The 27,424-nt window shown below is 45.0% G+C and overlaps 1 protein-coding gene across 2 annotated transcripts in view; it reads right to left on the bottom strand.

The window, feature by feature from the left end:
- Positions 1–10,302: 10,302 nt before the first annotated feature.
- The window catches only part of amph (amphiphysin), a 56,460-nt gene continuing 39,338 nt past the window's right edge, over positions 10,303–27,424 (bottom strand). Inside the window, exons 13-23 of one of the 2 annotated variants that reach the window (XM_034233347.1) lie at positions 26,645–26,671; positions 25,126–25,149; positions 24,810–24,968; positions 21,718–21,759; positions 20,428–20,760; positions 19,914–20,168; positions 18,413–18,457; positions 12,452–12,487; positions 11,752–11,940; positions 11,504–11,605; positions 10,303–11,382 (exon numbers count right to left, since the gene is read on the bottom strand). In XM_034233347.1, coding sequence (XP_034089238.1) covers positions 11,278–11,382; positions 11,504–11,605; positions 11,752–11,940; positions 12,452–12,487; positions 18,413–18,457; positions 19,914–20,168; positions 20,428–20,760; positions 21,718–21,759; positions 24,810–24,968; positions 25,126–25,149; positions 26,645–26,671 — 1,317 coding nt within the window. In that variant the 3' untranslated portion in view covers positions 10,303–11,277. Of the gene's footprint in view, positions 11,383–11,503; positions 11,606–11,751; positions 11,941–12,451; positions 12,488–18,412; positions 18,458–19,913; positions 20,761–21,717; positions 21,760–24,809; positions 24,969–25,125; positions 25,150–26,644; positions 26,672–27,424 lie in introns of those variants that run through there. The other variant, XR_004570730.1, reaches the window with a different exon arrangement.

Genomic DNA, 27,424 nt, shown 5'->3' with positions numbered 1-27,424 from the left:
AACTGGAGTTGAGACCAGGAGGCGGAGTCGCAGTCTTACACGCTTCTCTGCGCTCTCTCCTAGGCAGTCATCCATAGGAATCCCGAACCCAATAAAATACCCAATATTAGCGGTGTGTGTGTCTGCCCAAGGACAAGTTAAGGTAAAACCTAATAGAGGTGTCATACATAATAACCTAATAAAAGTAAATGTAACAACTACTACAGTGCAACAAAACAGGAATATTAAATGTGGTCTCTTAAACATAAGATCTCTAGCATCTAAAGCAATATTGGTAAATGATTTAATATCAGATTATAATATTGATATATGCTGTCTCACTGAAACTTGGTTGAGACATGAAGAATATGTCAGCATAAATGAGGCCACTCCACCCAGCCATATCAATACTCATATTGCCCGAGGCACGGGCCGAGGAGGTGGAGTTGCAGCAATCTTTGACTCAAGTTTACTTATCAATACTAAACCAAAATTACATGATACCTCCTTTGAAAGTCTCGTTTTTAGTCTTACGCATCCGACCTGGAAAACTTTGCAGCCAATCTTATTTGTTACAGTGTACCGTGCACCAGGTCCTTATTCAGAATTCTTATCTGAATTCTCTGAGTTTTTATCAACTTTGGTTCTTAAAACAGATAAAGTCATTATCGTAGGTGACTTTAATATTCATGTTGACGATGATAAAAATAGCCTTACTGTTGCATTTAACTCTATATTAGATTCTGTTGGTTTTTGTCAGAGTGTAAATAAACCAACCCACTGCTATAATCACACTCTCGACCTTGGTCTGACTTATGGTATTGAAATTGAGCAACTATTAGTCGAACCGCATAATCCTGCTTTATCCGACCATTTCTTAGTAACTTTTGAAGTACTGTTACGAGACTACAAAGCATTAGTCAAAAGCTCCTGCAGCAGAAACCTGTTAGTGCTATAGCCACATTTAAGGAAGAGATTCCACCAATACTTAACTCGATAGCATGTCTGCATGTAAGGGAGGAAACTTATACAAAATGTACACCACCCCAAATTGATCATGTTGTTGATAGTGCTACAGATGCGCTGCGAATAAAATTAGACTCTGTTGCTCCTTTGAAAAAGAAGAAAATAAAACAACATAGATTAGCTCCATGGCATAATGCCGAAACCCGCAAAATAAAGCAATAGTCGAGACAACTTGAAAGGATATGGCGTTCTACTAAACTTGAAGAATCTCGTTTAATTTGGCATATTACTCTCAATGAATATAAGAAAGCACTGCGTAAAGCGAGAGCAGCCTACTACTCTTCATTAATAGATGAGAATAAGAATAATGCAAGATTTCTTTTCAGCACTGTAGCCAGGCTGACAGAGAGCCACAGCTCGATTGAGCCTTCTATTCCCATAGCACTCAGTAGCAATGATTTTATGTGCTTTTTTAACGATAAAATTGTTACTCTTAGAAACAAAATTAATGACCTCTTGCCTTTGACCAGTATAGTGTTATCAACAGCTCCCGGAAACGTAAGTTCTAATATTACACTAGATAGTAAACTAGAATGCTTTTCAGCCATAAACCTTGAACAATTAAATTCAATGATTCTCTCTTCTAAACCATCAACGTGCATGTTAGACCCAATTCCAACTAAGCTGTTGAAGGAAGTTTTTCCATTAATTAGCACTTATTTATTAAATATTATGAATATGTCTTTATTATCAGGCTATGTTCCACAATCATTCAAAGTAGCAGTGATAAAACCGCTTCTTAAAAAGCACAACCTCGATCCAGAGGTTTTAGCCAATTATAGACCTATTTCCAATCTTCCGTTCCTCTCAAAGATTCTTGAGAAAGCGGTCGCAAAACAGTTGTGTGATTACTTAAAAAACAATGATTTATTTGAAGCTTTTCAGTCTGGCTTTAGAACACATCATAGCACAGAGACAGCAATGGTTAAAGTCACAAATGACATTCTAATAGCCTCTGACAAGGGACGTGTCTCTATTCTTGTTTTGCTCGATCTCAGTGCTGCATTTGATACTATCGACCATGATATCTTATTGCAAAGACTAGAGCACTTAGTTGGCATACAGGGAACTGCTTTAGACTGGTTTAGGTCCTATCTATCTGAACGCTCTCAGTTTGTACGTGTCAATGATGAATCTTCCACGCAATCCAAAGTTAGCCATGGAGTGCCACAGGGCTCAGTGCTCGGACCTATTTTGTTCACATTATATATGCTTCCGTTAGGCAATATTATAAGGAATCATTCTGTAAACTTTCATTGTTATGCGGATGATACTCAACTATATTTATCAATCAAGCCTGATGAAATTAATCATCTAAATAAAATTCAAGACTGCCTTAAGGACTTAAAAACGTGGATGACCTTAAACTTTTTGATGTTAAACATGACCAAAACTGAAGTTATTGTACTTGGCCCGAAGAATCTACGAAACAAATTATCTAAGGATATACTAACTATGGATGGCATTAATTTGGCCTCCAGTGAGACTGTAAGGAATCTTGATGTTATATTTGATCAGGATTTATCCTTTAACGCCCACATAAAATCAATTTCAAGGACCGCCTACTTCCATCTACGTAACATTGCAAAAATCAGGCATATCTTGCCTCAAAACGATGCAGAGAAACTAGTCCATGCATTTGTTACTTCAAGGCTGGATTATTGTAACTCTTTATTATCAGGGTGTACCAAGAAGTCAGTCAAGTCGCTTCAGCTGATTCAAAATGCTGCGGCTCGTGTACTAACCAGAGTTAGGAAAAGGGACCACATTACTCCTGTTCTGGCTGCCTTACACTGGCTCCCTATAGAACACAGGATAGAATTTAAAATTCTTCTTCTCGCCTACAAAGCCCTTAATGGGCAGGCGCCATCTTACCTTAAAGAACTCATTATACCCTACTGTCCTACTAGGGCATTGCGTTCCAAGAATGCAGGGTTGTTGGTTGTTCCTAGAGTCTCTAAAAGTACAATGGGAGCCAGAGCCTTTTCTTATCAAGCTCCACATTTGTGGAATCAGCTTCCAGTTTGTGTTCGGGCGGCAGACACCCTATTCGTTTTTAAGAGTGCACTTAAGACCTTCCTTTTTGATAAAGCTTATAGTTAGGGCTGATTAGATTCAGCCCCTAGTTTTGCTGATATAGGCTTAGTTTGTCGGGGGACATCTTACTTCTTCCTTCTCTCTGTCTATACCTGTGTACTCTCATGTTCCGATTAACCCAGCTTCCCCAAATGTCTTTCTTTTTGGTGTCTATATACGCCGGGATCCGGAGTCATGGATGATCCTGCGCTCCTCTGTCCTGGATCGCGAGCCCTGGATCTTGAGTCGTGGCTGTGGTCCTGGATCATAGGTCCTGGATGGATATCCTCGTGGATTCGTCTTCCTGTTGTACACACGTGCATTTCCAAACATTTGGACTACCTATGTTGCAAATGTATTATCTTTTCAATTTACACACGGCATCTATTGCACGTCTGTCCGTCCTGGGAGAAGGATCCCTCCTCTGTTGCTCTCCCTGAGGTTTCTCCCATTTTTCCCTTTAAACTGTGGGTTTTCTCCGGAAGTGTTTCCTTGTACGATGTGAGGGTCTAAGGACAGAGGGTGTCGTATTGTCATACTGATATTTTGTACAAACTGTAAAGTCCACTGAGACAAATATAACATTTGTGATATTGGGATATATAAATAAACATTATTATTAGATTTCATTTGTTAGACGCTTTTATCCAAAGCGACTTACATACAATCAGTACTGTGGACAAACCCCACAGGAGCAATTTGGGGTGAAGTGTCTTGCCCAGGGACACAACGACATGCTGACGCAGTGGGACTCGAACTTGCTACCCTGTGATTCGAAGTCCAGCACACTACCCACTGAGCCACAGCCTCCCTGTTGATTGATTGATTGATTGCTTACGTAGTAGAAATCCAAAAAATAGGTACAGAAATTTCCCGACATTTTCCAATTCACCAAACATTGCGTACCGGCGAGGAAAGTGCGTACAGCACTTCCTACGCTGGTTTCCCTTATAAATCACAATCGACTCGAAATGCGGTGTAGCTTTTGCGGGCTTCACGTAACGCCCAGATTTGCCTATAAATAGTCAAAGAAACGCCCATTCATTCATTCATTCATTCATTCTGACTGACTGCAGGAAGGAGATCGCAGGAAATGACGACAGAACAGCTAAAACAGACGTCTCACACCGTGTCAGATTTAGGTTATTTTGGGGAGGTGGAGATAAATCATATTGTTTGGTGGATGCCGTTTGAACCAGAGTAGCAGCATGGAGGTCGAATCGTCACCAACATAAATAAATAAATGCTCCGAAAAAGGTTCATGACAAAAACCATACACCTGCCTTCCTCAGGCAGTGTGTTTGTACCGGGGACAGGAGACCCCCCCTTGATGAGAAACTGTAAGAAGTGATCGGGGAGTGGAGTCATGACGACTGGATCTGAGTTATGTTTTTGTATTTGGTGGTTTGTGTCCCAGCTGTCGATCAGCTGTGCGCAGCGTCTCCACTGCAGCCTGTGCATCTCAACCCCCCCCCCACTCAACCCCCCCCCTCTATATCCACCAATTAGAGGAAATACATCTAATGTGTTATATTAGCTGTTCAATTGACCACATGGTGTTCTTAGCTTCCATACCTCCTGTGTTTTACGAGCGACTTATCAAGTCTTAGCAAACGGCATAAAACACGATTAAACGTGATAGTATATAAAACCATGCTCGTATCTACAGCCTATAGAAATGCAACACGGCATCAGTTTAGAGTAATGCTGTCCTCCTGCTCACCGCATCATTTATGAGAAAACATTTCATAACATTAACACAACATATTCGAGGTGGTTTTAAATAACATATCTGTATTTATGTATTTCTCCAGGTGATGTGTTTGTGTGCGCTGAGGAGTCTCAGACAGGCGTTTGTTTCATCATTTTAAGATTGGCTTCAATCAATGTTTGAAAATGAATTCTTCATATATGATAAATGAGAGGTAACATTTTATTTATGGTATTATTTCCACATATTCTCTCCATTCTTCCAACGGGGTCGCAGTTTCTCGTCTCTCCCGTGTTTGTGCTTAGTGCGTACGCATGGGTCAGAGTTTGCGTGGAGGACCGCACGTTTTCCCCTCAAGTTAGTATTTTATAAATCGCAAACATTGCGTAGAAACTGGCGTACGCCATTTTTTGAGCGTATATCCCTTTATAAATGAGGCCCCTGGTACGGCTAATGTTTTTTGGACCCGGTTCTCCCGGCTTGGTGAGGCCCTATCTGGACTGGTGCGATGCGTTATTGGCACTGAGAGGTCTTTCCTTTCTTTCCCCTAAAATACATCTCCACAGAGAGCTATTTGACTTTCAATTCAAACAATTTAAATAATTTTATAGCACACTTTTACCTAAATCTCCAAATTCGAATTTAATTAAGAAATATATTTTGGTTTGTCCTTCAGTCAGACCTCGATTTGCTATGGCTGACAAGGGGAGGTGTGGTTCTTTCTGAACAGGCGGTACTTTGACACGGCGAGGTTTGTTTGGACTGGAATGGTACTTCCCTCAGTCGGTTCCGTGTCTGTCTTGGGTAAGACGGAGAGTTGGTTTTGCCCGGATTGAGCGGTGTTCTGGTACAGCTAATGTTTTTTGGACCCGGTTTCCCCAGCTTGGTGAGGCCCTGTCTGAACTGGTGGGATAGGTCACTGGCACTGGAAGGCCTTTCATTTATTTCCCCTTAAATACATCTCCACAAAGAGCTATCAAATAAACAAAATTCTCGGATTATTTTATTCGAAAAAGAATCCTCCATTTCATCCAACAATAGATTTAGCACCTGACCTTTAATCTGACCACTAATCTTAACCCCTCTGGCTCCTTGCCTAACCCCAAACCACATTCTCTCCCCACTTTTTCACTCTGACCTTTCTTTCAGCCCCTATCTGGTCGAGCCCCGTAAGGGGATAACGAAAAGAAACGGGCCATAAACAGATACGGCCATTGCGGCAAGAGGAGGCATCCGCCGTCAACACAGCTACCCTCCTCCGTGTCTCTGTCCTTCAAGCTTAAATTACCCTGTCTACTTTACCTTTACACACTTATGACTCAGTCAAGATGCTAAGCTAGGGCATGAGCCGAAACGTCCTCTAGTGCGCGTGCCTTTCCTTGGATCTCTGTATAACCATGAAGTCGTGGGGCGACATGGCTCTTAGATCTGGTGGCTCTTACTAAAACCTAACCCTAACCCTAATGTACCGTGATACACGATGACTGAGTGCGCCGAATAGGAGACTTCCACAAGCTCTATAAAAGAGCCCTCTGCCTCTCTCTCCCGCTCAGTCCTCTCTGACGCTGCATTGAGCACAGACATAGCTGGGAAGATAAAATTACAGGCAACATTAATATTACAAAGGGATTCCAAAGCAACGCTCACTGAACTGTATTCATCCTTACCGTGAAGCCTCCGGGGGGAATTTAAGAGAAAATATTAATTCCTGTAATTACAGAAGAAACAGAAATGTACATACTCTACTCTACTTAACATAAAACACGGAATCAACAGTCAATTAGACCACGCCTACATCTCTATAAAGAGCAGGCTTCCTCTCTCTCAAGCTCATTCCTGTCTCAGGCCTCACAGGGCACTGACAGCAGCAGGGATGTAGAGCAACAATCCACATTTAAAGAGCAGGCTTCCTCTCTCTCAAGCTCATTCCTGTCTCAGGCATCACAGGGCACTGACAGCAGCAGGGATGTAGAGCAACAAGCCACATTTAAAGAGCAGGCTTCCTCTCTCTCAAGCTCATTCCTGTCTCAGGCCTCACAGGGCACTGACAGCAGCAGGGATGTAGAGCAACAAGCCACATTTAAAGAGCAGGCTTCCTCTCTCTCAAGCTCATTCCTGTCTCAGGCCTCACAGGACACTGACAGCAGCAGGGATGTAGAGCAACAAGCCACATTTAAACTTAAAATATATGGTATCACATAACAACGCATATCACCTTTCCGGATGGGAGGGACGTCTGGCATAGGGGAGATAAAACTCAGACGTGGGAATTATCCTCCTGCCAGATGTCATGACTATGTGACCATGTGACTATATTTAATTGGAAAAATACACACAGCATGGTTTGATCACCCTTGCAGGGCCCACCTCGAGGAGAACGTCTAGTGACGGGTCGAAACGTTCAATGATTCGAGGAGCACTACTGACGATGTGTACAAATTAAGGCAGGTTGTATGTCAAAAAGAACTATAACGGTTTATCAACCCCCAAACTTAAACTCCAAATCAGTACATGGATGGCCAGTGCATTTACGTGTATCCAGATTATGTCTGGATACCGGATACTTTCATCCAACCTAACCCTAACCCTAACCTAACCCTAACCCTAAACGTGTAGTATAAACACATCAACAGTACAAAATAGGTATTATTTGTGACATGTCTTCTCTACTGTTGATGTGTTTTATACTGCACGTTTATAGCCTATATTATTTGATGTTTATTTTATTCAAATGTAATTGTGTCAATACTTTATTCCACCATTTGAATGCCTGAACACATTTGGGATAGTTAAAGTATCCATCTGTCTGGTATAAAGCAATGTTAGGGTATCAATTACCGCTTGTAAACTGCCAGTTTTTGGTATACAAGTTATCTATGTTGTTTTTGTCTATGCTGTCAGGCATTACAGGGAGAAGCATGGAGATGGCAACACCAGTTCTCCGCATCCTGAATCCCCAAGCTCCAGGGGATCGCACACAGGAAGAGTTGCAAATCATGGTCACATCATACTGTCATATCAATATCAGCACTCCTGCTAAATGTGTTGTTTTATTTTGGTCATTAAAAACTGGCATCAAATTATCATTACATTTGTTTTCACTAACCTCAGACGAGCACACTGGACTCATCCTCGTGGCCAGGGGATGATGCTGACCTGGTAGCTGCGAGCCAGGCTGTGGAAGAAGGCAAGTGAGACACAGTTCATATATGAAGGAAAACATGTTCTAAAATAATACTCCTAGTTCAAATGTGCTTTGTTTGGTACATTTTTAGATATGATCAAGAAAAGGCCCAAAGAAACTGCTTAGCGACCTGGAGGCAGTGCTGTCCGGCCCGGAGCTGCTGCTCTCCTTCCTGATGTGTCTGTCCAGCCTGAAACTGCTGCCGCCGCCCGCCCTGCTATTGCTGCTGTCCGGCCTGCTGCTCAATACTGTGGGGTGAAGTGTCTTGCCCAGGGAGGGACACAACGACATGCTGACTGCAGTGGGGTTTCAACCCGTGCTCCCCTGATCCCAACACCAACGCGCTGCACCACAGCCTCCCTGTACATAATTGTACACATAATCTGATTTGTATCCACTTGAGCTTTTTTACCTGTGTTTATGTTGTTGCTGTTGCCATCCTTTATACTGAATCAATGAAGGTGAATGGCTGCTCAGTAAACATAAACTACTCATTGTGCACTCATTTCACGAACATATCTTTTGTTATATTTTGATTATAGATATTGATGTATTGGATTGTTCTTCTTAATTTGTGTTATAGTTTTCAAAATAATTTGATGGGGTCTCACTACCGGAGGCTTCTGGGGACCGTATGACAGTCTTGACCGGGGTATTGAGAGGGGTATTGCTGCCGGAGTCTTCTGGTGAATGCATGACAGTCTTGACCGGGGTCTTGAGAGGGGTATTGCTGCCAGAGGCTACTGTGTTTATGCCGGAGGTACTTGAGATTGCCAGGCCCTTAAATCGTATACATTATTCCTCTTCCTCAAGCACAGCAGCAGTGGCACACTGCTGCCTGGGTTTTAGCCCCTTTTTCAGCCTGGAGCGCAGGGTCTTCACCTCATCAATGAGGGCATCCTTCTGAGCTCTCAATGCCACATGCATGTTTTTGCTTAAGGTGCTTGTTCAAAGCCAGATAGAAGAGTCTGCACACCGGGCATTCAGACGACATCCTTACTAAAACAGACACAATGAATTGTATTTAAATTATTTTCTTTTTATCCGTTTATATGCGTTATCGTAACCGGTGATTGCAACAATGGGTCCGATGCTTCAATTCATGGTACACGGACCAAGGGAGGACTTGGGTTACCACCGGGTTAAATGGTCCCACCTCCGCACCAACGCGGGGCTGGTGATGGCAACATTGGGTCCGATGCATCAATTCATGGTGCCCCGACCATGAGAGGGTTTGGGGTGCCCCGGAACCAGGCCGTACCCCAGCAGGAAACATGTTTTATGGTCAAAGGAGGAAAGAGTGATAGAACCGGGGTAAAGCAAAGAAAGGGTCCGACAATAGTGACTTGTGAGGCGGCCAGAGAGTCCTCCAGGCAATGCGGTACCAGAACTGGGTCAAATTGACCAAAATGTAAAACAAATAAGTTTCAATTCATCCATGGAAAAGGGCTGAAAATGAAAAAAAGTATCCGAAAATAGTGCATCATGGGCCCGCAAGAGTCCCCTGTCAACTCCCCTTACATTCCTCCAGACTCAGAAAAAGTCTAAGTTCACTTTTTGGAGAACCATAGAAAAGGGGTGAAAATGGAAAAAAGTATCCGAAAATAGGGTCTCATAAGGCGGGTAGAGTCCCAGACCACTCTCTTTACATTCCTCCAGAGACCAGTTCAAAAACTTGCACATTTGACTGCATAAACAGCCGGTGTTATGTACAGGAAACTGTCTATTTCGTCCACATTTAACTCATGAAATGTACAAGAAGATAAGTACAGCAGAGTCACTGCTGTTAGCAGGGTCTCAGACTCACAGGCAGATATCCAGGGTGATGCACAAGGCTTTTCTACCCAGCAATAAGTCTGAAAGCTGGGGGAAAGTGGTGTGAATAGAGGGAGAGAGCAGCCAGAGAGAAGCGGGCTGTGAGACTCACAGAGCGCACCCAGGGATCTCCTTGCAGCACATGGCTCTTGCACCCAGACTGCACCCAGAGAACAGGCTGCTTCACAGCACTTTACAAGCCAGGAAAAGTGATTGAATCCTGGGTATACATGTTTTAAATAGTCTGATACCTCCAGGGCGAATCACCGCATTTTACAAGCCAGGGAAGGTGCCTGAATCCTGGGTAAACATTGTTTAATTGTTTAAATGTTTTTAAATGTGTGAAACAGTGTTTTGTCACTTTCAAAACTCTCCCGTCATTGACCGGAGAAATTGGGTCGATGTTGTATTCAATCACACCGTTAATATTCCAGTGAGACGAATGTTAATTTTGTCCCAATACCGGAGCATTCCCTCACCTAACCCTAACCCCAAAATGAATTTCACAAAGTGGACCTTATGAACTTTTATTTATTGATCTTGACATAAATATTTACTGTATGTACATCGCAAAATGGTAGACATTTAAGTTTAAAAAGGAAGTGACATCATATTTGTTGATCTACAGAACCGTTGGAATATACCAACAACATAGATTGCATAATACATTTGTTAATAGATTCCCTGTGATCGTAGACCAATACAAAGCTTCTGTTGGATTTCTTTCTTACTATTCTATAATTTTCAATATACATATGATTTATAGCTCTACATTTGGATTTACATGAACTCTCTGATTCTACGGTCTCTCTATTTTCTCTAATATTTCTATCTTACAATACTAACTGTAAAATATTACATTTTAATGCTGGATTTGCACTGGTTGTTTGCCAATGCTCAGATAATAAATGTCACACTCTTTTGGACAAAACACAACACTCTGGCTAAACTCATCACAACATATGCCAAATGAAAGCTTGGCCATGTTTTACAGAAACACACGCACAGTGATAACAGTGATGACATGTTGAAGAGAAACAACACGCTAAAGAGTTTCATGTTACAGAACAGTTCAATAGATCATACAGCAACAGAACCAGTACAACACACTCGTTGTCAAGAAGGGGCAGGTTAGTGTATTTAGTTCAAACTACTTTCCTTCTGTTGGCATGAACATTTATGAATTGCATCATTCCCAATAAATTAAAACAACTTATTTCAATCAACAAAAAAACCATCTCAGTCTCAGAGAAGGGTTGATCATACTATGATATCATGCTTATTAATTTCACTTTGCTGGGAATAATGCTACTTTTATTAACAAGGATTTCAATTTGAGTAGAGCTTCATGAACCAGAGAAAGCCTTGTGTGGTCCAGCAGACATCTGCAGCAGGTTATCGGGGGTTTCGGGTTTGGCTACATGCTGACTGGACGGCTTGGCCACCAGTGGTTCAAACCTCGTATTTTACCCAGCTGAAATACTTCTTACTCCAAGCGCTGAATAAAGTTTTCTGGGAAAAGTCCTTTGTGAGCACTGGCACCAAGTGTTAACCAGTCACTTTCTCTGATCCCAGTGAGCCAGCCGGCATCCTGTAACAACAACAAAAGGACAGTCAGTACCGGATCACTACCAAATCAGTACCGCTCTGAATAACTGTTGGGATGCTCCCTGTCCGAATGCTGGTGACCACTTATTCGCAGAGTTTCTCACCTGATCTTCTACTGAAGCGGTGGGAACCACCAGCACCACATCACCTCTCTTCAGCTCCAGCTCGTCTGAATTTGCAGCTTCAAAGTCGTGCATGGTCTCCACCTACAGGCAGAAAACACCGTCACCACCTCTGCGGACTACAGACTGAGTTTGTAGACCTCTTATGCTAAATAATCACACAGTACATCAGGTGTGGAGATTTGAATGAGCGTCTGCTGTCAGCTGATAGTATCTGGAGGAAGCCCCACCTTATAGAGGAAGTCGTCCGGGAGCCCCGACACGCCACCGGACGGACTCATGTGTTTAATGGTCTGGGTCTCTGCCGTCATGTCGCTGTCCCCGATGGCGGTGGGAGAAATTATGTCTGCATCACGGTCATCATCCCCTTCGTTACTCGAGGCGGGCTCGATGACCACAGAGGGGATCGGCATTTTTTCCTGAAGAACACAAACATCATGACTTTAATTCAGTTATAATAATAAAACGATAAGATAAGATAAGATGGTACTTTATTGATCCCAATTTGGGAAATGTTTGTGTTAAAAAGACAAGGCACTGTACAATACAATAAAGATTCAAAGACTAGAAATAAACAAGAAAGTAGAAAATATACATGTTGAATTTAACAAGGTGTTATATATACAAATATATATACATAAATATATGACACAAGGAATATTCATATTAAATATTGAACAGATTATATAAATGTACAATGTGGTTTTATTCCAAGAGAAACTACGGAGCAGTAAGACTACTATAACCTCTAGTTTACATTGGGGTTAAAGGCTGGACCACCAAAGGCCCTTTGACAGAGAGAGCAGATTGAATGATGAATCCAGAGGAGGATTCTTTCAAAATGAGCAGCATTTGATTGCGGTCTGACTGTAGACTGAAGAAGTGTTTACGGTGTGATCAATGTCTCAAAGGAAGCAAAGTGTGAGTTACCGAGGAGGGGGTTTTGACTTCCTCAGCAGGAGCGATCTGTGTGGAGACAAATCATCTGATTACACAGCGAGTGTACCGAGCCTGGTACACATGTTTAAAGCACATGACATTCATACATCTTACACTTGAGACATCAGTGTGCCTGTATTTAAGGAACATTTTGTGAATATTGTTCAGGAATAAACACAAGACATGAATCTAAAAAACAAATATTGATGTACAACAAATTCTGATTTCATTGGAATCACAAAGTTTGAAGGTTAACAACTGTCATAGTTTAAAAAAAGTCTGGGTTCACTGTAAGTATTTGTATATTTCCTAACCCTCAGGTTCTATTTCGTCCCTACTGACCGCCAGAGGCGGTGCTTTAGCACTGGATATGTCCATCGCACGCATGCGCAGTTTGAGTACCTAATAACAACAAAGTCACCTGTGACCCACGTGACTACGGCTACATAGGCCAGCGTCACTAGCAGACCGGTTCCTTTTCATCTTCTCGCTGCGCGAGGGTACTGCGGCTACATTCTTGTAGCCTACAGCGTTCAGGTTTGAACGTTTGATCTGAGGGATTGCTCTGCAAGCAGCTGGCCGCGTGCAGCTTCGTGACTGACAGTCGGAGCTACGGGTCGTTAACGCGTCCTCCAGGAGCTGTGGCCGGCTGTGCAGAGCCTCCACAGACAGGTTGGTGTCAGCTTGTTGCTGGTGATGGCTGTGTCCCCGCACCCTCTCCCAGCCAAGTTGTCCTGATTGCTGTCTTATTTATTGTTTGGCTTAGACTTTCTGGTGACGACAGTGTTCCCGCTTCCTCTCCCATAAAGTTGCCCTTATGCTCTTTTAAAAGTTCTGCTTGTGGCGTTGTGCCCGAGCAGCATTTAGCTGCGTCTCTTGTTCCATTTAGTATAGAAAGCCCAGGGTGCCATATTTAGTTTTTTGTTTAGGTGCAGAGGGTAAGGTAAGCACTGGCCATAGTTACTACTGTAACTACGGTTCTGTGCTGTTCTCTTCTTTAGAAGCTAGTTATCTGGTCTTAACATTTGTGTTATTTGACTTGATCACGTCTTGCATGTACTGTTAAGCTTCATTATTTAATTCAGCTGGTGAAGGCAGTGCTCTCGCTCCCGCTCCCTGTAACGTATTGTTTTGATTGTTAGCAGCGGCCGCTTGGCTAACATCTGGCGTGTTCTGTTGAGCTTCATAGTTTAACTCATCCAGTGAAGGCAGTGTTCTCGCCCCCGCTCCTGGTAGACGTGCTGCTTGATTCTTAGCAGCAGCCTCCTGGCTAAACTGCCCCGTTAAGCTTCTTTAATTAATCCAGCTAGGTGAAGGCAGTGCTCTCGCTCCCGCTGCTAGTAACGTGGGTGTAGTTACATCCCTCTTTGTGTTCGGCGAGTAGGAGCATTGCTCTACTCTTTCCGTTTAGCAGGTAGCCGGTGAAGGCTGTGTTCTCGCTCCCGCTCCTGGTAGACGTGTTGCTTGATTCTAGCAGCAGCCGCCCGGCTAAGCTGTCCTGTTAAACTTCTTTATTTAATCCAGCTAGGTGAAGGCAGTGCTCTCGCTCCCTCTGCCGGTAACGTGGGTGTAGTTACATCCCTCTTTGTGTTCGGCGAGTAGGAGCATTGCTCTACTCTTTCCGTTCAGCAGGTAGCTGGGGAAGGCTGTGTTCTCGCACCCGCTCCCGGCTACGCTGCATCTGGCTACCTATAGACTGGCTCATTCATGTAGCGCCTGTATGGCTTCTATTGAGCCCGAGGATGGCCATGACCGCTGCCCCCCCTCTGCCTTGGCCTCGAGCATTTGAGGGAGGGTCTCACGCAAAGTGCCTGTATGAGCCGTAGCTTCATGCCTCAGGAGCTCAGAGTGGCTAGAGTCGCAGAGGTGGCACCTCTCCTCATCACAACTTCCTCCAGCTCAGTCTGGTCGTTCCCGGCGACTTGATGGAGGGATGGCTAGGGGTTCACCCCCCAGGTAGAGGGCTAGAAAAAGGCTGTCCTCTAAGGTGGATCGGTTAGCTGCCGTCGTGGAACAGACGAAGTTGCTCCTGTTGGCCCTTCAGCCAGGGGCCGGTGTGGGGGCTACTAGTTTGCCGCATGGCCCTCCTTCGGTTGCCACACCTCTGCTTGAGGATGCCATGTCACTAGCGGCTCTGGCTAAACCTCTTCTATGAAGGGGGGGGGACCCCGCTCTCCTCTCTCAGAGCTCTCCGCAGGGCACGGAGGACGCCTCCATGGCGGCCATTATTCGTGCGGCCCTGGTACGCTTGCAGCTTCAGGTTCCACAAGCCGACTCGGCTCAGGCTAGCGCCTTCTTCAGGCATAGCCCTGCTCCTTTTCACTTCCACTGTTCCTCCTTCAGAGGAGTACCTGAGGGAGCTCCATGCATGCTGGAGAGACACCAGGGCCCTCTCCCACTCTTCTGCCAGGCAGGATCCGGCGAGGGTGGGGCTGGGTCGCTTGCCATCCATAGAGCCTGCCATCGCCTCCCCGATTCTGGCTCCTGATGCCAGGTGCCTTCGGCCTCAGTGCAGGGTCACAAACGAGCTGCTCTGTAAGGCCTATGACACAGCGGTACGGGAACTCCCTCTCCCATCTGATGCTGGCTGTCTCTACCTCTCCGCAGCAGGCTCTGGCTGAGCCTTCTTTGCTGGGCCTCAGTGATGCATCACTGTAAGCCTTTGCCCTAATGTCTAGGGAATTGGGACGAGTTATGGCCTTATTGGTGCAGACTCGTCGCTAGGTTTGGCCTGCTCAGTCACCACTGTCAGAGGCATGTCCTCCGTAGTGTGCCAATCGAGCCAGGGGAGCTGTTTGGGGCAGCTGCCCTGTAGGCACTGGAGCGTGCTGCCCAAGCTAGGCAGACCAGGCAGCAGCTCTCTGGTCTTCATAGGCCTGTGCCCACTCCCAGCAGGCCCAGGGGCCCCTTCGGGTTGACGATGCTACGGCGGGATGCCACAGGTCGGTGTCCCGCTTTACGGCAGCGTCCCCCTAGCACCCAGAGGGCTCCGGCTTGAGACCTGCCCCTGCTGCCGGATGCCCTATCATCTCCTTCCTTCGAGACCCTGGCCCGGGTGGGGCTTAGGCTGCTGCCCACGAAGGCAGAATTTCTGCTTGCCATAGCCTCAGGGAAGCGAGTTGGGGAGTTGTCCTCTCCATAAACGATACATGCCCGAGGTGGGACTCTCAGGTGTTGCCCTTTGGGCAAATGTAGCATTCCTGCCCAGGGTGCTTCCACAAACCCACTTCAATCAGCCTGCCTTTCTGCTTTGACATTCAGGAGAACAGCACGTCGAAGTTGCTGCGCCCTGTGGGTGCCCAAAGGGCGTAAATCGAGGCTACTGCCCGTACGCGGCAGTCGGAGCGGCTCTTCGTTTGCCATGGCGGCACTAAAGGAGGTTGTGCCCTCTAACCAGCGGCTGCCCCACTGGGTTGTCGATACCATCTCACATGCCTACGGGGCCAGTGGCCGCCCCCCTGCCATCAGGGCTGAGATGCCACTGTACAAGGAGCATCTCAACATCTTGGGCTGCACTGAGAGTGGTGCGCCTTGAGACCATCTGCGCAGCAGCGTCGTGGGCATCTTCTGGCACATTCTCCAGTTTTTATCGGGTTAATGTCGCCACTCCCCATTCTTTGGGCGTGGTCCTTTGGCCGAGCTCCGCTGCTTCCAGTAGTGAGCAAGGGCTTGGATTCTTCATGACATGGTTGGTATAGGTCATCCAGTGCTAAAGCACCGCCTCTGGTGGTCAGTAGGGACGAAATAGAACAATAGTTACGGCTGTAACTACGGTTCTATGAGTCCCGGATGACCGCCAGATGCGGTGCTTTAGCACTGGATGACCTATACCAGTTTCCTGTCACTCAGAATTATTGTGTGCTCGCGAGAAGATTCTGGGAACCGGTCTGCTAATGACGCCGGCCTATGTAGCCGTCGTCACGTGGGTCACAGGTGACTTTGTTGTTATTAGGTACTCCAGGGGTGCCCAACCTTTTTTGAACCGAGAGCTACTTTTAAAGTTGCCAGTCTGCCGAGATCTACCAGTCCAAATAGAGAGGCATTACTGACAGCCTACGACCAGGTAAATACACACTTCTACTTGAATAAAACTGACCTTTGTACGATTAATACTTCATAAAATACTGCAGATCCTTTATCTTACCTCTTTCTAATCTACACAAGTATTTAACTGAAGTTACACAACAGTGTTGTTGATACAGAGTTTGAGTTTATTCACACGTCACTACAGTGGGTAATGTTATCAAGAAACATTGAACAGTGCTGCCACATATGACTCAGGAACAAAAGAAAAGACTCTGAACCCTTTCTTTGCCATTATATAAAAATAGTGTTGCTACAAAAGTATAAATGAGGCTTCCTAATAAGACGACTCAGATCTGAAGCTACTCAGGAATCTGCTGCCAAAGTGCAATAAAAAAGACAACATTAATAGAATCAAACCCTTTTTTTGTTGCATTTTAGTAGATTATAAAAATAAATGCCTTTAAAATATGATGCAAGCAACACTAGCTTCTTAACCTGAATTGATAATAGACTATAATCAGTTTAAGTTTGCATTCTTATACCATTTTGTACAATAATTATAATGAATAAGTTCAAACAAACTCAAACTTACAGCTGATTAATAACGGTATCTAACTTGAGTTTTTATTATATCAAAAACCTGTTGAAATGCTTCTGTTATTTTTACTGTCCCCCAAAAGCGCGTCGGCAGCCTCCAGGAATGCTTCTTTCACAACTTCGCCATCTTTGAAATACTTCATGTGTTTCTCCAGAACGTGACTGACCCGATAAGATGCTCTGGTAGCAGCCTTGCTCTTGTTGTTGGGCCTGGTGAAAATGGACTGCTGTGCATTTAGCTGTCCTTTCAGGCCCCTCCCCTTTTGGAGCGTAGGGCAGAATCAGGAGGGAATTCCGTCTCGTAGCGTTTGTGCACCGTTTTGAAATGCCGCTCCTAAATTACCCTTCTTCGATAAAGCCACGCTCGCATTGCAGATGAGACAGATGGACTTTGAATTGGAATAGATACAAAAATAATCATCCTCCCACTCGGAGTGACAATTATATATTTTTGGCTTTCTTGCTTTTGCCATAATTGCGGTCTTGTGTGTGTGCGGACTGTCACTCCTGTTGCCACGGACAACGTCAGCGAACTAGTGCCCACTGCCCACCAGCCACGCCCCCACACATGGGGTCACGCCGGCCAATCACAAAGCTTTGATGCGTTCAAGTGCATTATTCTGGCACAGGAAGATTATGTTACAGGACATTAACGATAAAACTGAATATTGTTGTTCTATTTTTAGACACATATCGCGATCGACTGGGAATCTCCCCGTGATCAACCGGACGACTAGTTGGCCACCCCTGAGGTACTCGAACTGCGCATGCGTGCGATGGATATATCCAGTGCTAAAGCACCGCCTCTGGCGATCATCCGGGACTCGTAGAACCGTAGTTACAGCCGTAACTATCGATTCATATTCAGTTACACATCTTTAATATTGGTAACTAACTCTGAGTTGATGAAAACAAAGTAATATCTACACTTCAAATCTCTCTGACTTTTCCTAGTGATAAATCCCAATTGATCAACTACCTAATTCTGATATTTTTCCAAACATGTTCCTGCTGTTGTTGGTGTAGCATTCATTACTTTAGCATGCTTTATAAAGAGTTTACCCCTAACTTCATGTTCAAAAATAACTCCATTCCATCCAATGATAATTGATACCCTTTTAATAACCAGATTGATATAGTGTGAAGTTGTTGTGGCTGAAAAAGAGTTGAAGCTCTTATCCTAACAGAATACATCACAAAGGTTAAATATCAGCAGAATTTACATTTTTCTATTTTTTAAATCAACCACGAGAAATGTTATTTAAACATGTCAAGTGTTGATAAATTATTAATAATAAAAAACATGAACAAACAAAGAGTAGTACCTACCTCTTCAAGGGCTGCCTTCTCAGAGCTTGGAGATCCGGCAGTGGACTTTAAAAGATAAATTAAATTAATTAATATTGCATTTTAAAAAAACAACTATAGAGATATTTAGCTAAATATGCATTTCAATGGGACCCAGATAACCCTTGACCTTTGTCATCTAAGGTTGCACTAGTCAGTGATTTAATAACAGAAAACAGATTGATGTTGTCTCACTGAAACCTGGCTGATACAGGAAGAATATCTCAGCATAAATGAAGCCAGTCATGTCCACCCACTGGAACCTTAATACCGGCTGTTACACCAGACATATACCTAGACTGCTTCTCTCCAATAGACCTTAACCAACTAACTTCAATGATGTATTCTTCCAAACTGTCAACCTGGATCTTAGACCCTATTGCATCTAAGCTGTTTGAAGAAATGTTACCCCTAATTAACACATTCGTAATAAATATGTCATTATTGTCAGGCTATGTAACACAGTCATGTAAGGAAGATGTAATTAAACCTCTCCTTAGGAAATCAAACCTTGATCCTAAGGTAATGGGCCACTATAGACCAATATCTAACCTTGCCTTCCTCACCAAAACATTTGAGTAAACAGTCGCTCAGCAGCTGTGTGAATACTTAAATAACAATCCATTACTTGAGAAATGTCATCAGGATTTAGAGTTCATCACATTTCAGAGACAGCACTAGTGAAAGTCACAAATGACCTTCTCATGGCATCTGAAAATGGACTTCTTTCTATCTTGGTACAGTTATACCTGAGTGCTGCTTTCGATACGTTGAAACTACAGAGATTAGAACGATCACTTTGGTTTTGTTAGTGTTTAATAATAAGTAGTTGCAGGTCATCCATGCTTTTATATCTGACAGGCATTCTTGTAATTTTGTTAATTGATATTGTTCATCGATCTTGAAAGATAGGTACAACTGTGTATCGTCAGCACTCCATGACTGAGTGTGGTTTTCATTGAGGATCAATCATGTGCAGATACAAACTGAAGCCGTTCTGACAGATATGACCTAAACCAGTTTAGTGCAGTTCCCTTTATGCCAATTGATCGTTCTAATCTCTGCAGTAAGATGTTGTGGTCCAACGTAATGAAAGCAGTGCTCAAGTCTATCGGTACAAAGATCGCATAAAGTCCATTTTCAGATGATGATGATGATGATGATGATGATGATGATGATGATGATGATGATGCATATGATGATGATGATGATGATGATGATGATGATGATGATGATGATGATGATGATGATGATGATGATGATGATGATGATGATGATGATGATGATGATGATGATGATGATGATGATGATGATGATGATGATGATGATGATGATGGTGATGATGATGATGATGATGATGATGGTGATGATGATGGTGATGGTGATGGTGATGGTGATGGTGATGGTGATGGTGATGGTGATGGTGATGGTGATATGGCAACAGTGTTATGAATTAGTACTGGTGATCCACACATCCACTCACATCAGGTTTCTCCTCCTTTGGGCTGCCAAAACGATCAGCTTTATCCTCCCCATCAGCAGGGGGAGCTGCAGGTTCTTCTACCTCTTCTCCAGCGGGGGGAGCTGCAGGTTCCTCCACCTTCTCTCCAGCAGGGGGAGCTGCAGGTTCCTCCACCTTCTCTCTAGCAGGGGGAGCTGCAGGTTCCTCCACCTTCTCTCCAGCAGGGGGAGCTGCAGGTTCCTCCACCTTCTCTCCAGCAGTGGGAGCTGCAGGTTCCTCCACCTTCTCTCCAGCAGGGAGAGCTGCAAGTTCCTCCACCCTCTCTCCAGCAGGGGGAGCTGCAGGTTCCTCCACCTTCTCTCCAGCAGGGGGAGCTGCAGGTTCCTCCACCTTCTCTCCAGCAGGGGGAGCTGCAGGTTCCTCCACCTTCTCTCCAGCAGGGAGAGCTGCCAAGTTCCTCCACCCTCTCTCCAGCAGGGGGAGCTGCAGGTTCCTCCACCTTCTCTCCAGCAGGGAGAGCTGCAGGTTCCTCCACCCTCTCTCCAGCAGGGGAAGCTGCAGGTTCCTCCACCTTCTCTCCAGCAGGGAGAGCTGCAGGTTCCTCCACCTTCTCTCCAGCAGGGAGAGCTGCAGGTTCCTCCACCCTCTCTCCAGCAGGGGGAACTGCAGGTTCCTCCACCTTCTCTCCAGCAGGGGGAGCTGCAGGTTCTTCCACCTCTTCTCCAGCAGGGGGAGCTGCAGGTTCCTCCACCATCTCTCCAGCAGGGGGAGCTGCAGCTGCAGGTGGAGCTGGATACTTGTCTTGTTCCTGAGCAGGTTCTGTCCCTGTTGCTTCCGGACCCTCAGCTGATTCTGCTTTAACTTCATTCTTTTGCAAGGAAAGATGGTAATTCACTCCAAAACGGTTCAAATGTGGCTGCTGATATTTTGCATGCAACTCAATCAGATGTTTAGAATAACATGTGTCTTAGTGGCGAACCGTCAGGGCCTTCAAGGTATTCAGAGAATACCCTGGAACACTCAGATAAAACAAACAAAAAATCGATTTAATTATATAAATAAAATGTATATAAAATGAATAAATGAGAATGGTATCTGTGTTGTTGATCTGTAATATCACAGTGTTACGTTGATTTGTTTGTCCTTCTCGGACCATGCACTACGCATTTCAGTGGGTTTGTGTTACAAAAGAAAGCAACCAATCAGATCTTGTTCTGGGTCTCTGGGTAGAATATCCTTCAACAAGGTATTCTACATCCTTGATCGAATGCCCTGGCCGTTGCACTGAATGAGAGCGTATGTTTGGACTGACAGTTTGATCAACCAATCAGATATTGATTTGTAGCCAATGGGCGTGTTCTTTCAGAGTTCCCCTCGGTTCCAGGGTATTCTAGAAGGCCCGCTAGTTAACTGGCTCGAGACAGAGGATCTAGATGAATGCGACGAAGCAATTCATGCCGTTTTATTGTTTTTAACGTTGAAAGGGCAAGTGCAACAGGTGAAGATGAAGTTGTTGTCTTAATGGGCCAATCATTCCAACAGCTCCAACCCAGTTGTGGACGTCAGAAAAACAGTAGAAGAAATTAGTTTGGTTGCTACGAATGTATAAATAAATGCAAATATTAATCTAATGTAAATTCCTTATATAGTTGTTTCTGTTTGATATCATTAGAGATGCTTTTTAGTGGTGTGTCCTTTGTGACCTGTAAGGAAACTGCTCAACAGAACATTAAATAAAATTAATTAATACACCAATAAGTCATGAACATATCGGAAGCTGCCTTCAAAATCATTTTCAACACAATGTACTTATGTTTGAACTCACCATCTTATCAAATTCAGCGAAGAATGACGGAGCGGTGGCATTCTTCAGAGTGCACATATTGAAAACAGAGAAGAGTCAAATCAGGACTTGTGATTATGATTATATAACATTCACACAAGAGAGGGAATCCTTAAAGAACATGCAGACAGGGAATAAGAGTTGGGACTTTGAGTGTCAATTACAGCCAGGACGTAAGCAGGGCGTTCAGGAACAGGAAGTACAGACGTGTTGACATTAAGGACATTAAGAAGTGGGACATTAAGAGTAGGATGTAGAGAGTCAGAGAGTCAGAGAGTCAGAGAATCAGAGAGTCAGAGAGTCAGGATGTAGAGAGTCAGAGAGTCAGAGAGTCAGGATGTAGAGAGTTAGAGAGTCAGAGAGTCAGAGAGTCAGAGAGTCAGAGAGTCAGGATGCAGAGAGTCAGAGAGTCAGAGAGTCAGAGAGTCAGGATGTAGAGAGTCAGAGAGTCAGAGAGTCAGAGTCAGGATGCAGAGAGTCAGAGAGTCAGGATGCAGAGAGTCAGAGAGTCAGAGTCAGAGAGTCAGAGAGTCAGGATGCAGAGAGTCAGAGAGTCAGAGAGTCAGGATGCAGAGAGTCAGAGAGTCAGAGAGTCAGAGAGTCAGGATGCAGAGAGTCAGAGAGTCAGAGAGTCAGGATGTAGAGAGTCAGAGAGTCAGGATGCAGAGAGTCAGGATGCAGAGAGTCAGAGAGTCAGGATGCCGAGAGTCAGAGAGGCAGAGAGGCAGAGAGGCAGAGAGGCAGAGAGTCAGGATGTAGAGAGTCAGGATGTAGAGAGTCAGGATGCAGAGAGTCAGAGAGTCAGAGAGTCAGGATGCAGAGAGTCGTGATGTAGAGAGTCAGGATGTAGAGAGTCAGGATGCAGAGAGTCAGAGAGTCAGAGAGTCAGAGAGTCAGAGAGTCAGGATGCAGAGAGTCATGATGTAGAGAGTCAGGATGTAGAGAGTCAGGATGCAGAGAGTCAGAGAGTCAGAGAGTCAGAGAGTCAGGATGTAGAGAGTCAGAGAGTCAGAGAGTCAGAGAGTCAGAGAGTCAGAGAGTCAGAGAGTCAGGATGTAGAGAGTCAGAGAGTCAGAGAGTCAGAGAGTCAGAGAGTCAGTAAGTCAGAGAGTCAGAGAGTCAGGATGTAGAGAGTCAGAGAGTCAGAGAGTCAGAGAGTCAGAGAGTCAGAGAGTCAGAGAGTCAGAGAGTCAGGATGCAGAGAGTTAGGATGTAGAGAGTCAGGATGCAGAGAGTCAGGAGATGAAGAGTCGGGGCATCGGGACACCGAGAGTCGAGACTTTGAGGGAGAACATTAATGTGAACAAGCAGAAAAAGCAGGCAGCAGGAGAGGCGGGAGGAGATAGGGATCCGGGTTCAGGATTACTTGTTCTCAATCTGTGGGAGGGTAGGAGGCAGAACGGGTTCTCATCTATTCTATTCTGTTCTACGCTAATCTACCACACTGAAGTTAGGAGGAAGTTAAATACCTCTTCCTTTTCTGTATCTAGCGCTTGGTATAACTTTCCAATTCTCCGGTTCGCAGCCTCGTCTTCGGACATGTCTGAATGTTCTGGTTGTTTGTCAATTCTGGTGACGTGTAAGTCTTGTGTCCCTCCAGCTGTTCCAGAAACAGCCGCAGAGGAATGTGGATTGATGGCGGCCGGATCCTCAGTCCCTGCAGAGGCTGCTGGGAAACTCTGGGCAAAAGGGTCTGTATCCCAACTGCCTCCTCCATCCCCAGAGGACACAAGTCCACCTGAGGTCTCAGCAGCAAACGGATCAAATTCAAAACCACCCCCCTTGTCTCCAAACTGTGTTTCAGTAAAGGGATCTGAATCAAACGCACCCCCTCCCTGTGTTTCAGCAAAGGGATCTGAATCAAACGCACCCCCTCCCTGTGTTTCAGCAAAGGTACCCGAATCAAACGCACCCCCTCCCTGTGTTTCAGCAAAGGGAACTGAATCAAATGCACCCCCTCCCTGTGTTTCAGCAAAGGGAACTGAATCAAATGCACCCCCTCCCTGTGTTTCAGCAAAGGGATCTGAATCAAAAGCACCCCCTCCCTGTGTTTTAGCAAAGGGATCTGAATCAAACGCACCCCCTCCCTGTGTTTCAGCTGAGGTATCTGAATCAAACGCACCCCCTCCCTGTGTTTCAGCAAAGGGAACTAAATCAAACGCACCCCCTCCCTGTGTTTCAGCAAAGGGATCTGAATCAAACGCACCCCCTCCCTGTGTTTCAGCAAAGGTACCAGAATCGAACGCACCCCCTCCCTGTGTTTCAGCAAAGGTACCAGAATCAAACGCACCCCCTCCCTGTGCTTCAGCTGAGATAACTGAATCAAAAGCACCCCCTCCCTGTGCTTCAGCAAAGGGAACTGAATCAAACGCACCCCCTCCCTGTGTTTCAGCAAAGGGATCTGAATCAAACGCACCGCCTCCCTGTGTTTCGACAAAGGGATCTGAATCAAACGCACCCCCTCCCTGTGTTTGAGCTGAGGTAACTGAATCACACGCACCCCCTCCCTGTGCTTCAGCTGAGGTAACTGAATCAAACGCACCCCCTCCCTGTGCTTCAGCTGAGGTAACTGAATCAAACGCACCCCATCCCTGTGCTTCAGCTGAGGTAACTGAATCAAACGCAACCTGTGCTTCAGCTGAGGTAACCGAATCAAACGCACCCTCTGCTTCAGAGTGTTGTATGTAGATCGATGTGAGGTCTGTTGGTTTTCCTGGCCGCTCTTCTCCTGCTGAAACTTGTTCTACTGTTTGAGACCGATCCTCACACCCCTCTGGGAAACGGTCTTCAGAGGACAGATCATCGTCTGCACCTCCATCCCCCCACTCCTCAGCTGTCTCATATTCAGACCCAGACCCATCTGGAGACCTTGACCACCTGTCTCCTCCGTCCTCTGTGCTGTCCTCAATCTGCTCTCCAAACTCATTGGTGAATATCAGTCCTGGGGTGGACTTCCTGCGGTCTTCCTGCCCTGCTGTATCTACTTCTGAAACTGCCTGTCTCGTCTCCTCTTCATCAGTTCTGACTGCAGAGGAAGGAAGATCTGTGATAGATTGAAAGCTCCAGCTGCTAACCTCATCTCCAGCTGGGGCTGCCCCCCCATCCTGAGGAGGTGTAGCTGTGTCTGCCCCCCCCTCCGGACCTACATCAGGCGCCTTGGGCCCTTGAGCAGCATCTCCACTTGCCGAACCAAAGTCAGCGGACCAGTCGGCGACGAAGCCAGTGTCTGCCCCCTGATGGAGAAAGCAGGGATTTCAGGGTTAAAGCTGACACCCCCCCCCCCCCGCTCTTACCCTTTATTTATCAAGCTTTATTGTTAAGAAATATATTTTGTAGTTGTGTGTGTCGTTTATCAATTGGGTGTAATGATGTGGAATTGTTTGTACTTACAGGCTCAGCTTTTTGGGCTTCTCCCTATAAAAAGTAAGAGGGAATAGAAGATGGTTCATATCTGCAGAAACACTGATCTGTGTACCACGATTATACATTTATATGTTTTTCTTTAAAGGTCTCCTATTATACTTTTTTTAAGGCATATATTATAGGTCTCAGATATATAAAAAACATGTCTATGAAGTGTTTTGCTCAAAATACCAAACAGATCATTGTAGCCTCATCCCCCTCTCTTTCAGCTGTTACTAAAGAGATGATTCTGGGTCTGTAGCTTTAAATGTAACCCGAGCTGCCGCTGGCCACACCCCTTTGTAGCTGTTGCTGGCCACGCCCCTTTGGGGCATGCATGACCTCTTGTCTGTGAAGAGAAGGCTGTCTCCCAGCAGAAACTCAGCTAAATGCTGCCGTGATGAAACTCCATATCATGTTCCAAACCACATCAAGGATCCTCTCTGAAACAGGATGGAGCTCAAACTCTTTCTCTCTCTCAGGTTTACCACAAGGTGACTTCCTTTTGATTTCCTGCTTCCTCCCACACACTCTCTCCAGTACAGGTTAGCTCTGAGTGTTAGCATGCTAATGTAAACACAGACCATATTACTTCCAGAACACGTCTCATTGTTTCTGACAGCAACGCTTCTGATTGGCCTGTGGGTGTAAAGCCCGCCCACATTTTAGTAATGTGGTCATGACGCAGCAAATCTGGATCAGCTCCGTTGTTCCCCGTTTTTAGAGATGTGGGTACGGAGGAGAAGAGAGAGGGGTTTGTTTCTGACACTTTGTGAGTCTCCTGACACACCGGGGACACATGGTGATGTAGAGAAGACATCCCTTTGAGAGTCTCCTGACATACCGGGGACACACCGGGGACACATGGTGATGTAGAGAAGACATCAGTTAGTGAGTCTCCAGACATACCGGGGACACACTGGGGACACATGGTGATGTAGAGAAGACATCACTTTGTGAGTCTCCAGACACACCGGGGACACATGGTGATGTAGAGAAGAAATCACTTTGTGAGTCTCCTGACACACCGGGGACACATGGTGATGAAGAGAAGACATCACTTTGAGAGTCTCCTGACACACGGTGATGTAGAAAAGACATCGCTTTTTGAGTCTCCTGACACACCGGGGACACACCAGGGACATACGGTGATGTAGATAAGACATCCCTTTGTGAGTCTCCAGACACACCGGGGACACATGGTGATGTAGATAAGACATCACTTTGTGAGTCTCCAGACACACCAGGGACACATGGTGATGTAGAGAAGACATCACTTTGTGAGTCTCCAGACACACCGGGGGACACATGGTGATGTATAAGAGACATCGAAAAGGGCATTTTGCATAATAGGTGACCTTTAATTAGCAAAACAATTACACATTTGTTTTATTAACCCTCTTAACAACAATCAGATCATACATTCAAACCATGGAACAAACAAATACAATTGAAATGACTTTTACTCCCCAAGACAGCTTTAACTGAGACAGGAAACAGAACTCACCGACCACATGTCCCAGGGCACTGCGGTCTGAAAGGGCAGAAAACACGTCATCACCTCATCATGAAAATATATTCATACACAATACATACCCGGAGTGTGAAGTGTAAATATGATTATGTACTACACCATTTGTAGCAGGCAGTATACAGCAGGAAGTACATACTGATGTAGTACGCAGTAGTTTAGTATGCAGTTTGGATCTCAGCCTCCTGCAGTTAATGAGTGATGCGAAGAAGGTGAATCAGCTCTTTAGTGAAGTACTTCAGACCAGTGGTCACCTGTCAGTAGATGTTGTTTCTGGTCATTATGTGTAGTTTCAGGTCATTAGTTTCAGGTCATTAGTTTCAGGTCATTAGTTTCAGGTCATTAGTTTCTGGTCATTAGTTTCAGGTCATTAGTTTCTGGTCATTATGTGTAGTTTCAGGTCATTAGTTTCAGGTCATTATGTGTAGTTTCAGGTCATTATGTGTAGTTTCAGGTCATTAGTTTCAGGTCATTATGTGTAGTTTCAGGTCATTATGTGTAGTTTCAGGTCATTAGTTTCAGGTCATTAGTTTCAGGTCATTAGTTTCAGGTCATTAGTTTCTGGTCATTATGTGTAGTTTCAGGTCATTAGTTTCAGGTCATTATGTGTAGTTTCAGGTCATTATGTGTAGTTTCAGGTCATTAGTTTCAGGTCATTATGTGTAGTTTCAGGTCATTATGTGTAGTTTCAGGTCATTAGTTTCAGGTCATTAGTTTCAGGTCATTATGTGTAGTTTCAGGTCATTATGTGTAGTT

This window comes from Gymnodraco acuticeps, unplaced genomic scaffold (genome assembly GCF_902827175.1).
Source record: "Gymnodraco acuticeps unplaced genomic scaffold, fGymAcu1.1, whole genome shotgun sequence".
NCBI classification, from domain to species: domain Eukaryota; kingdom Metazoa; phylum Chordata; class Actinopteri; order Perciformes; family Bathydraconidae; genus Gymnodraco; species Gymnodraco acuticeps.
Note: the sequence above shows the minus strand (reverse complement) of the source record. Positions and strands in the feature narration are given on the sequence as shown.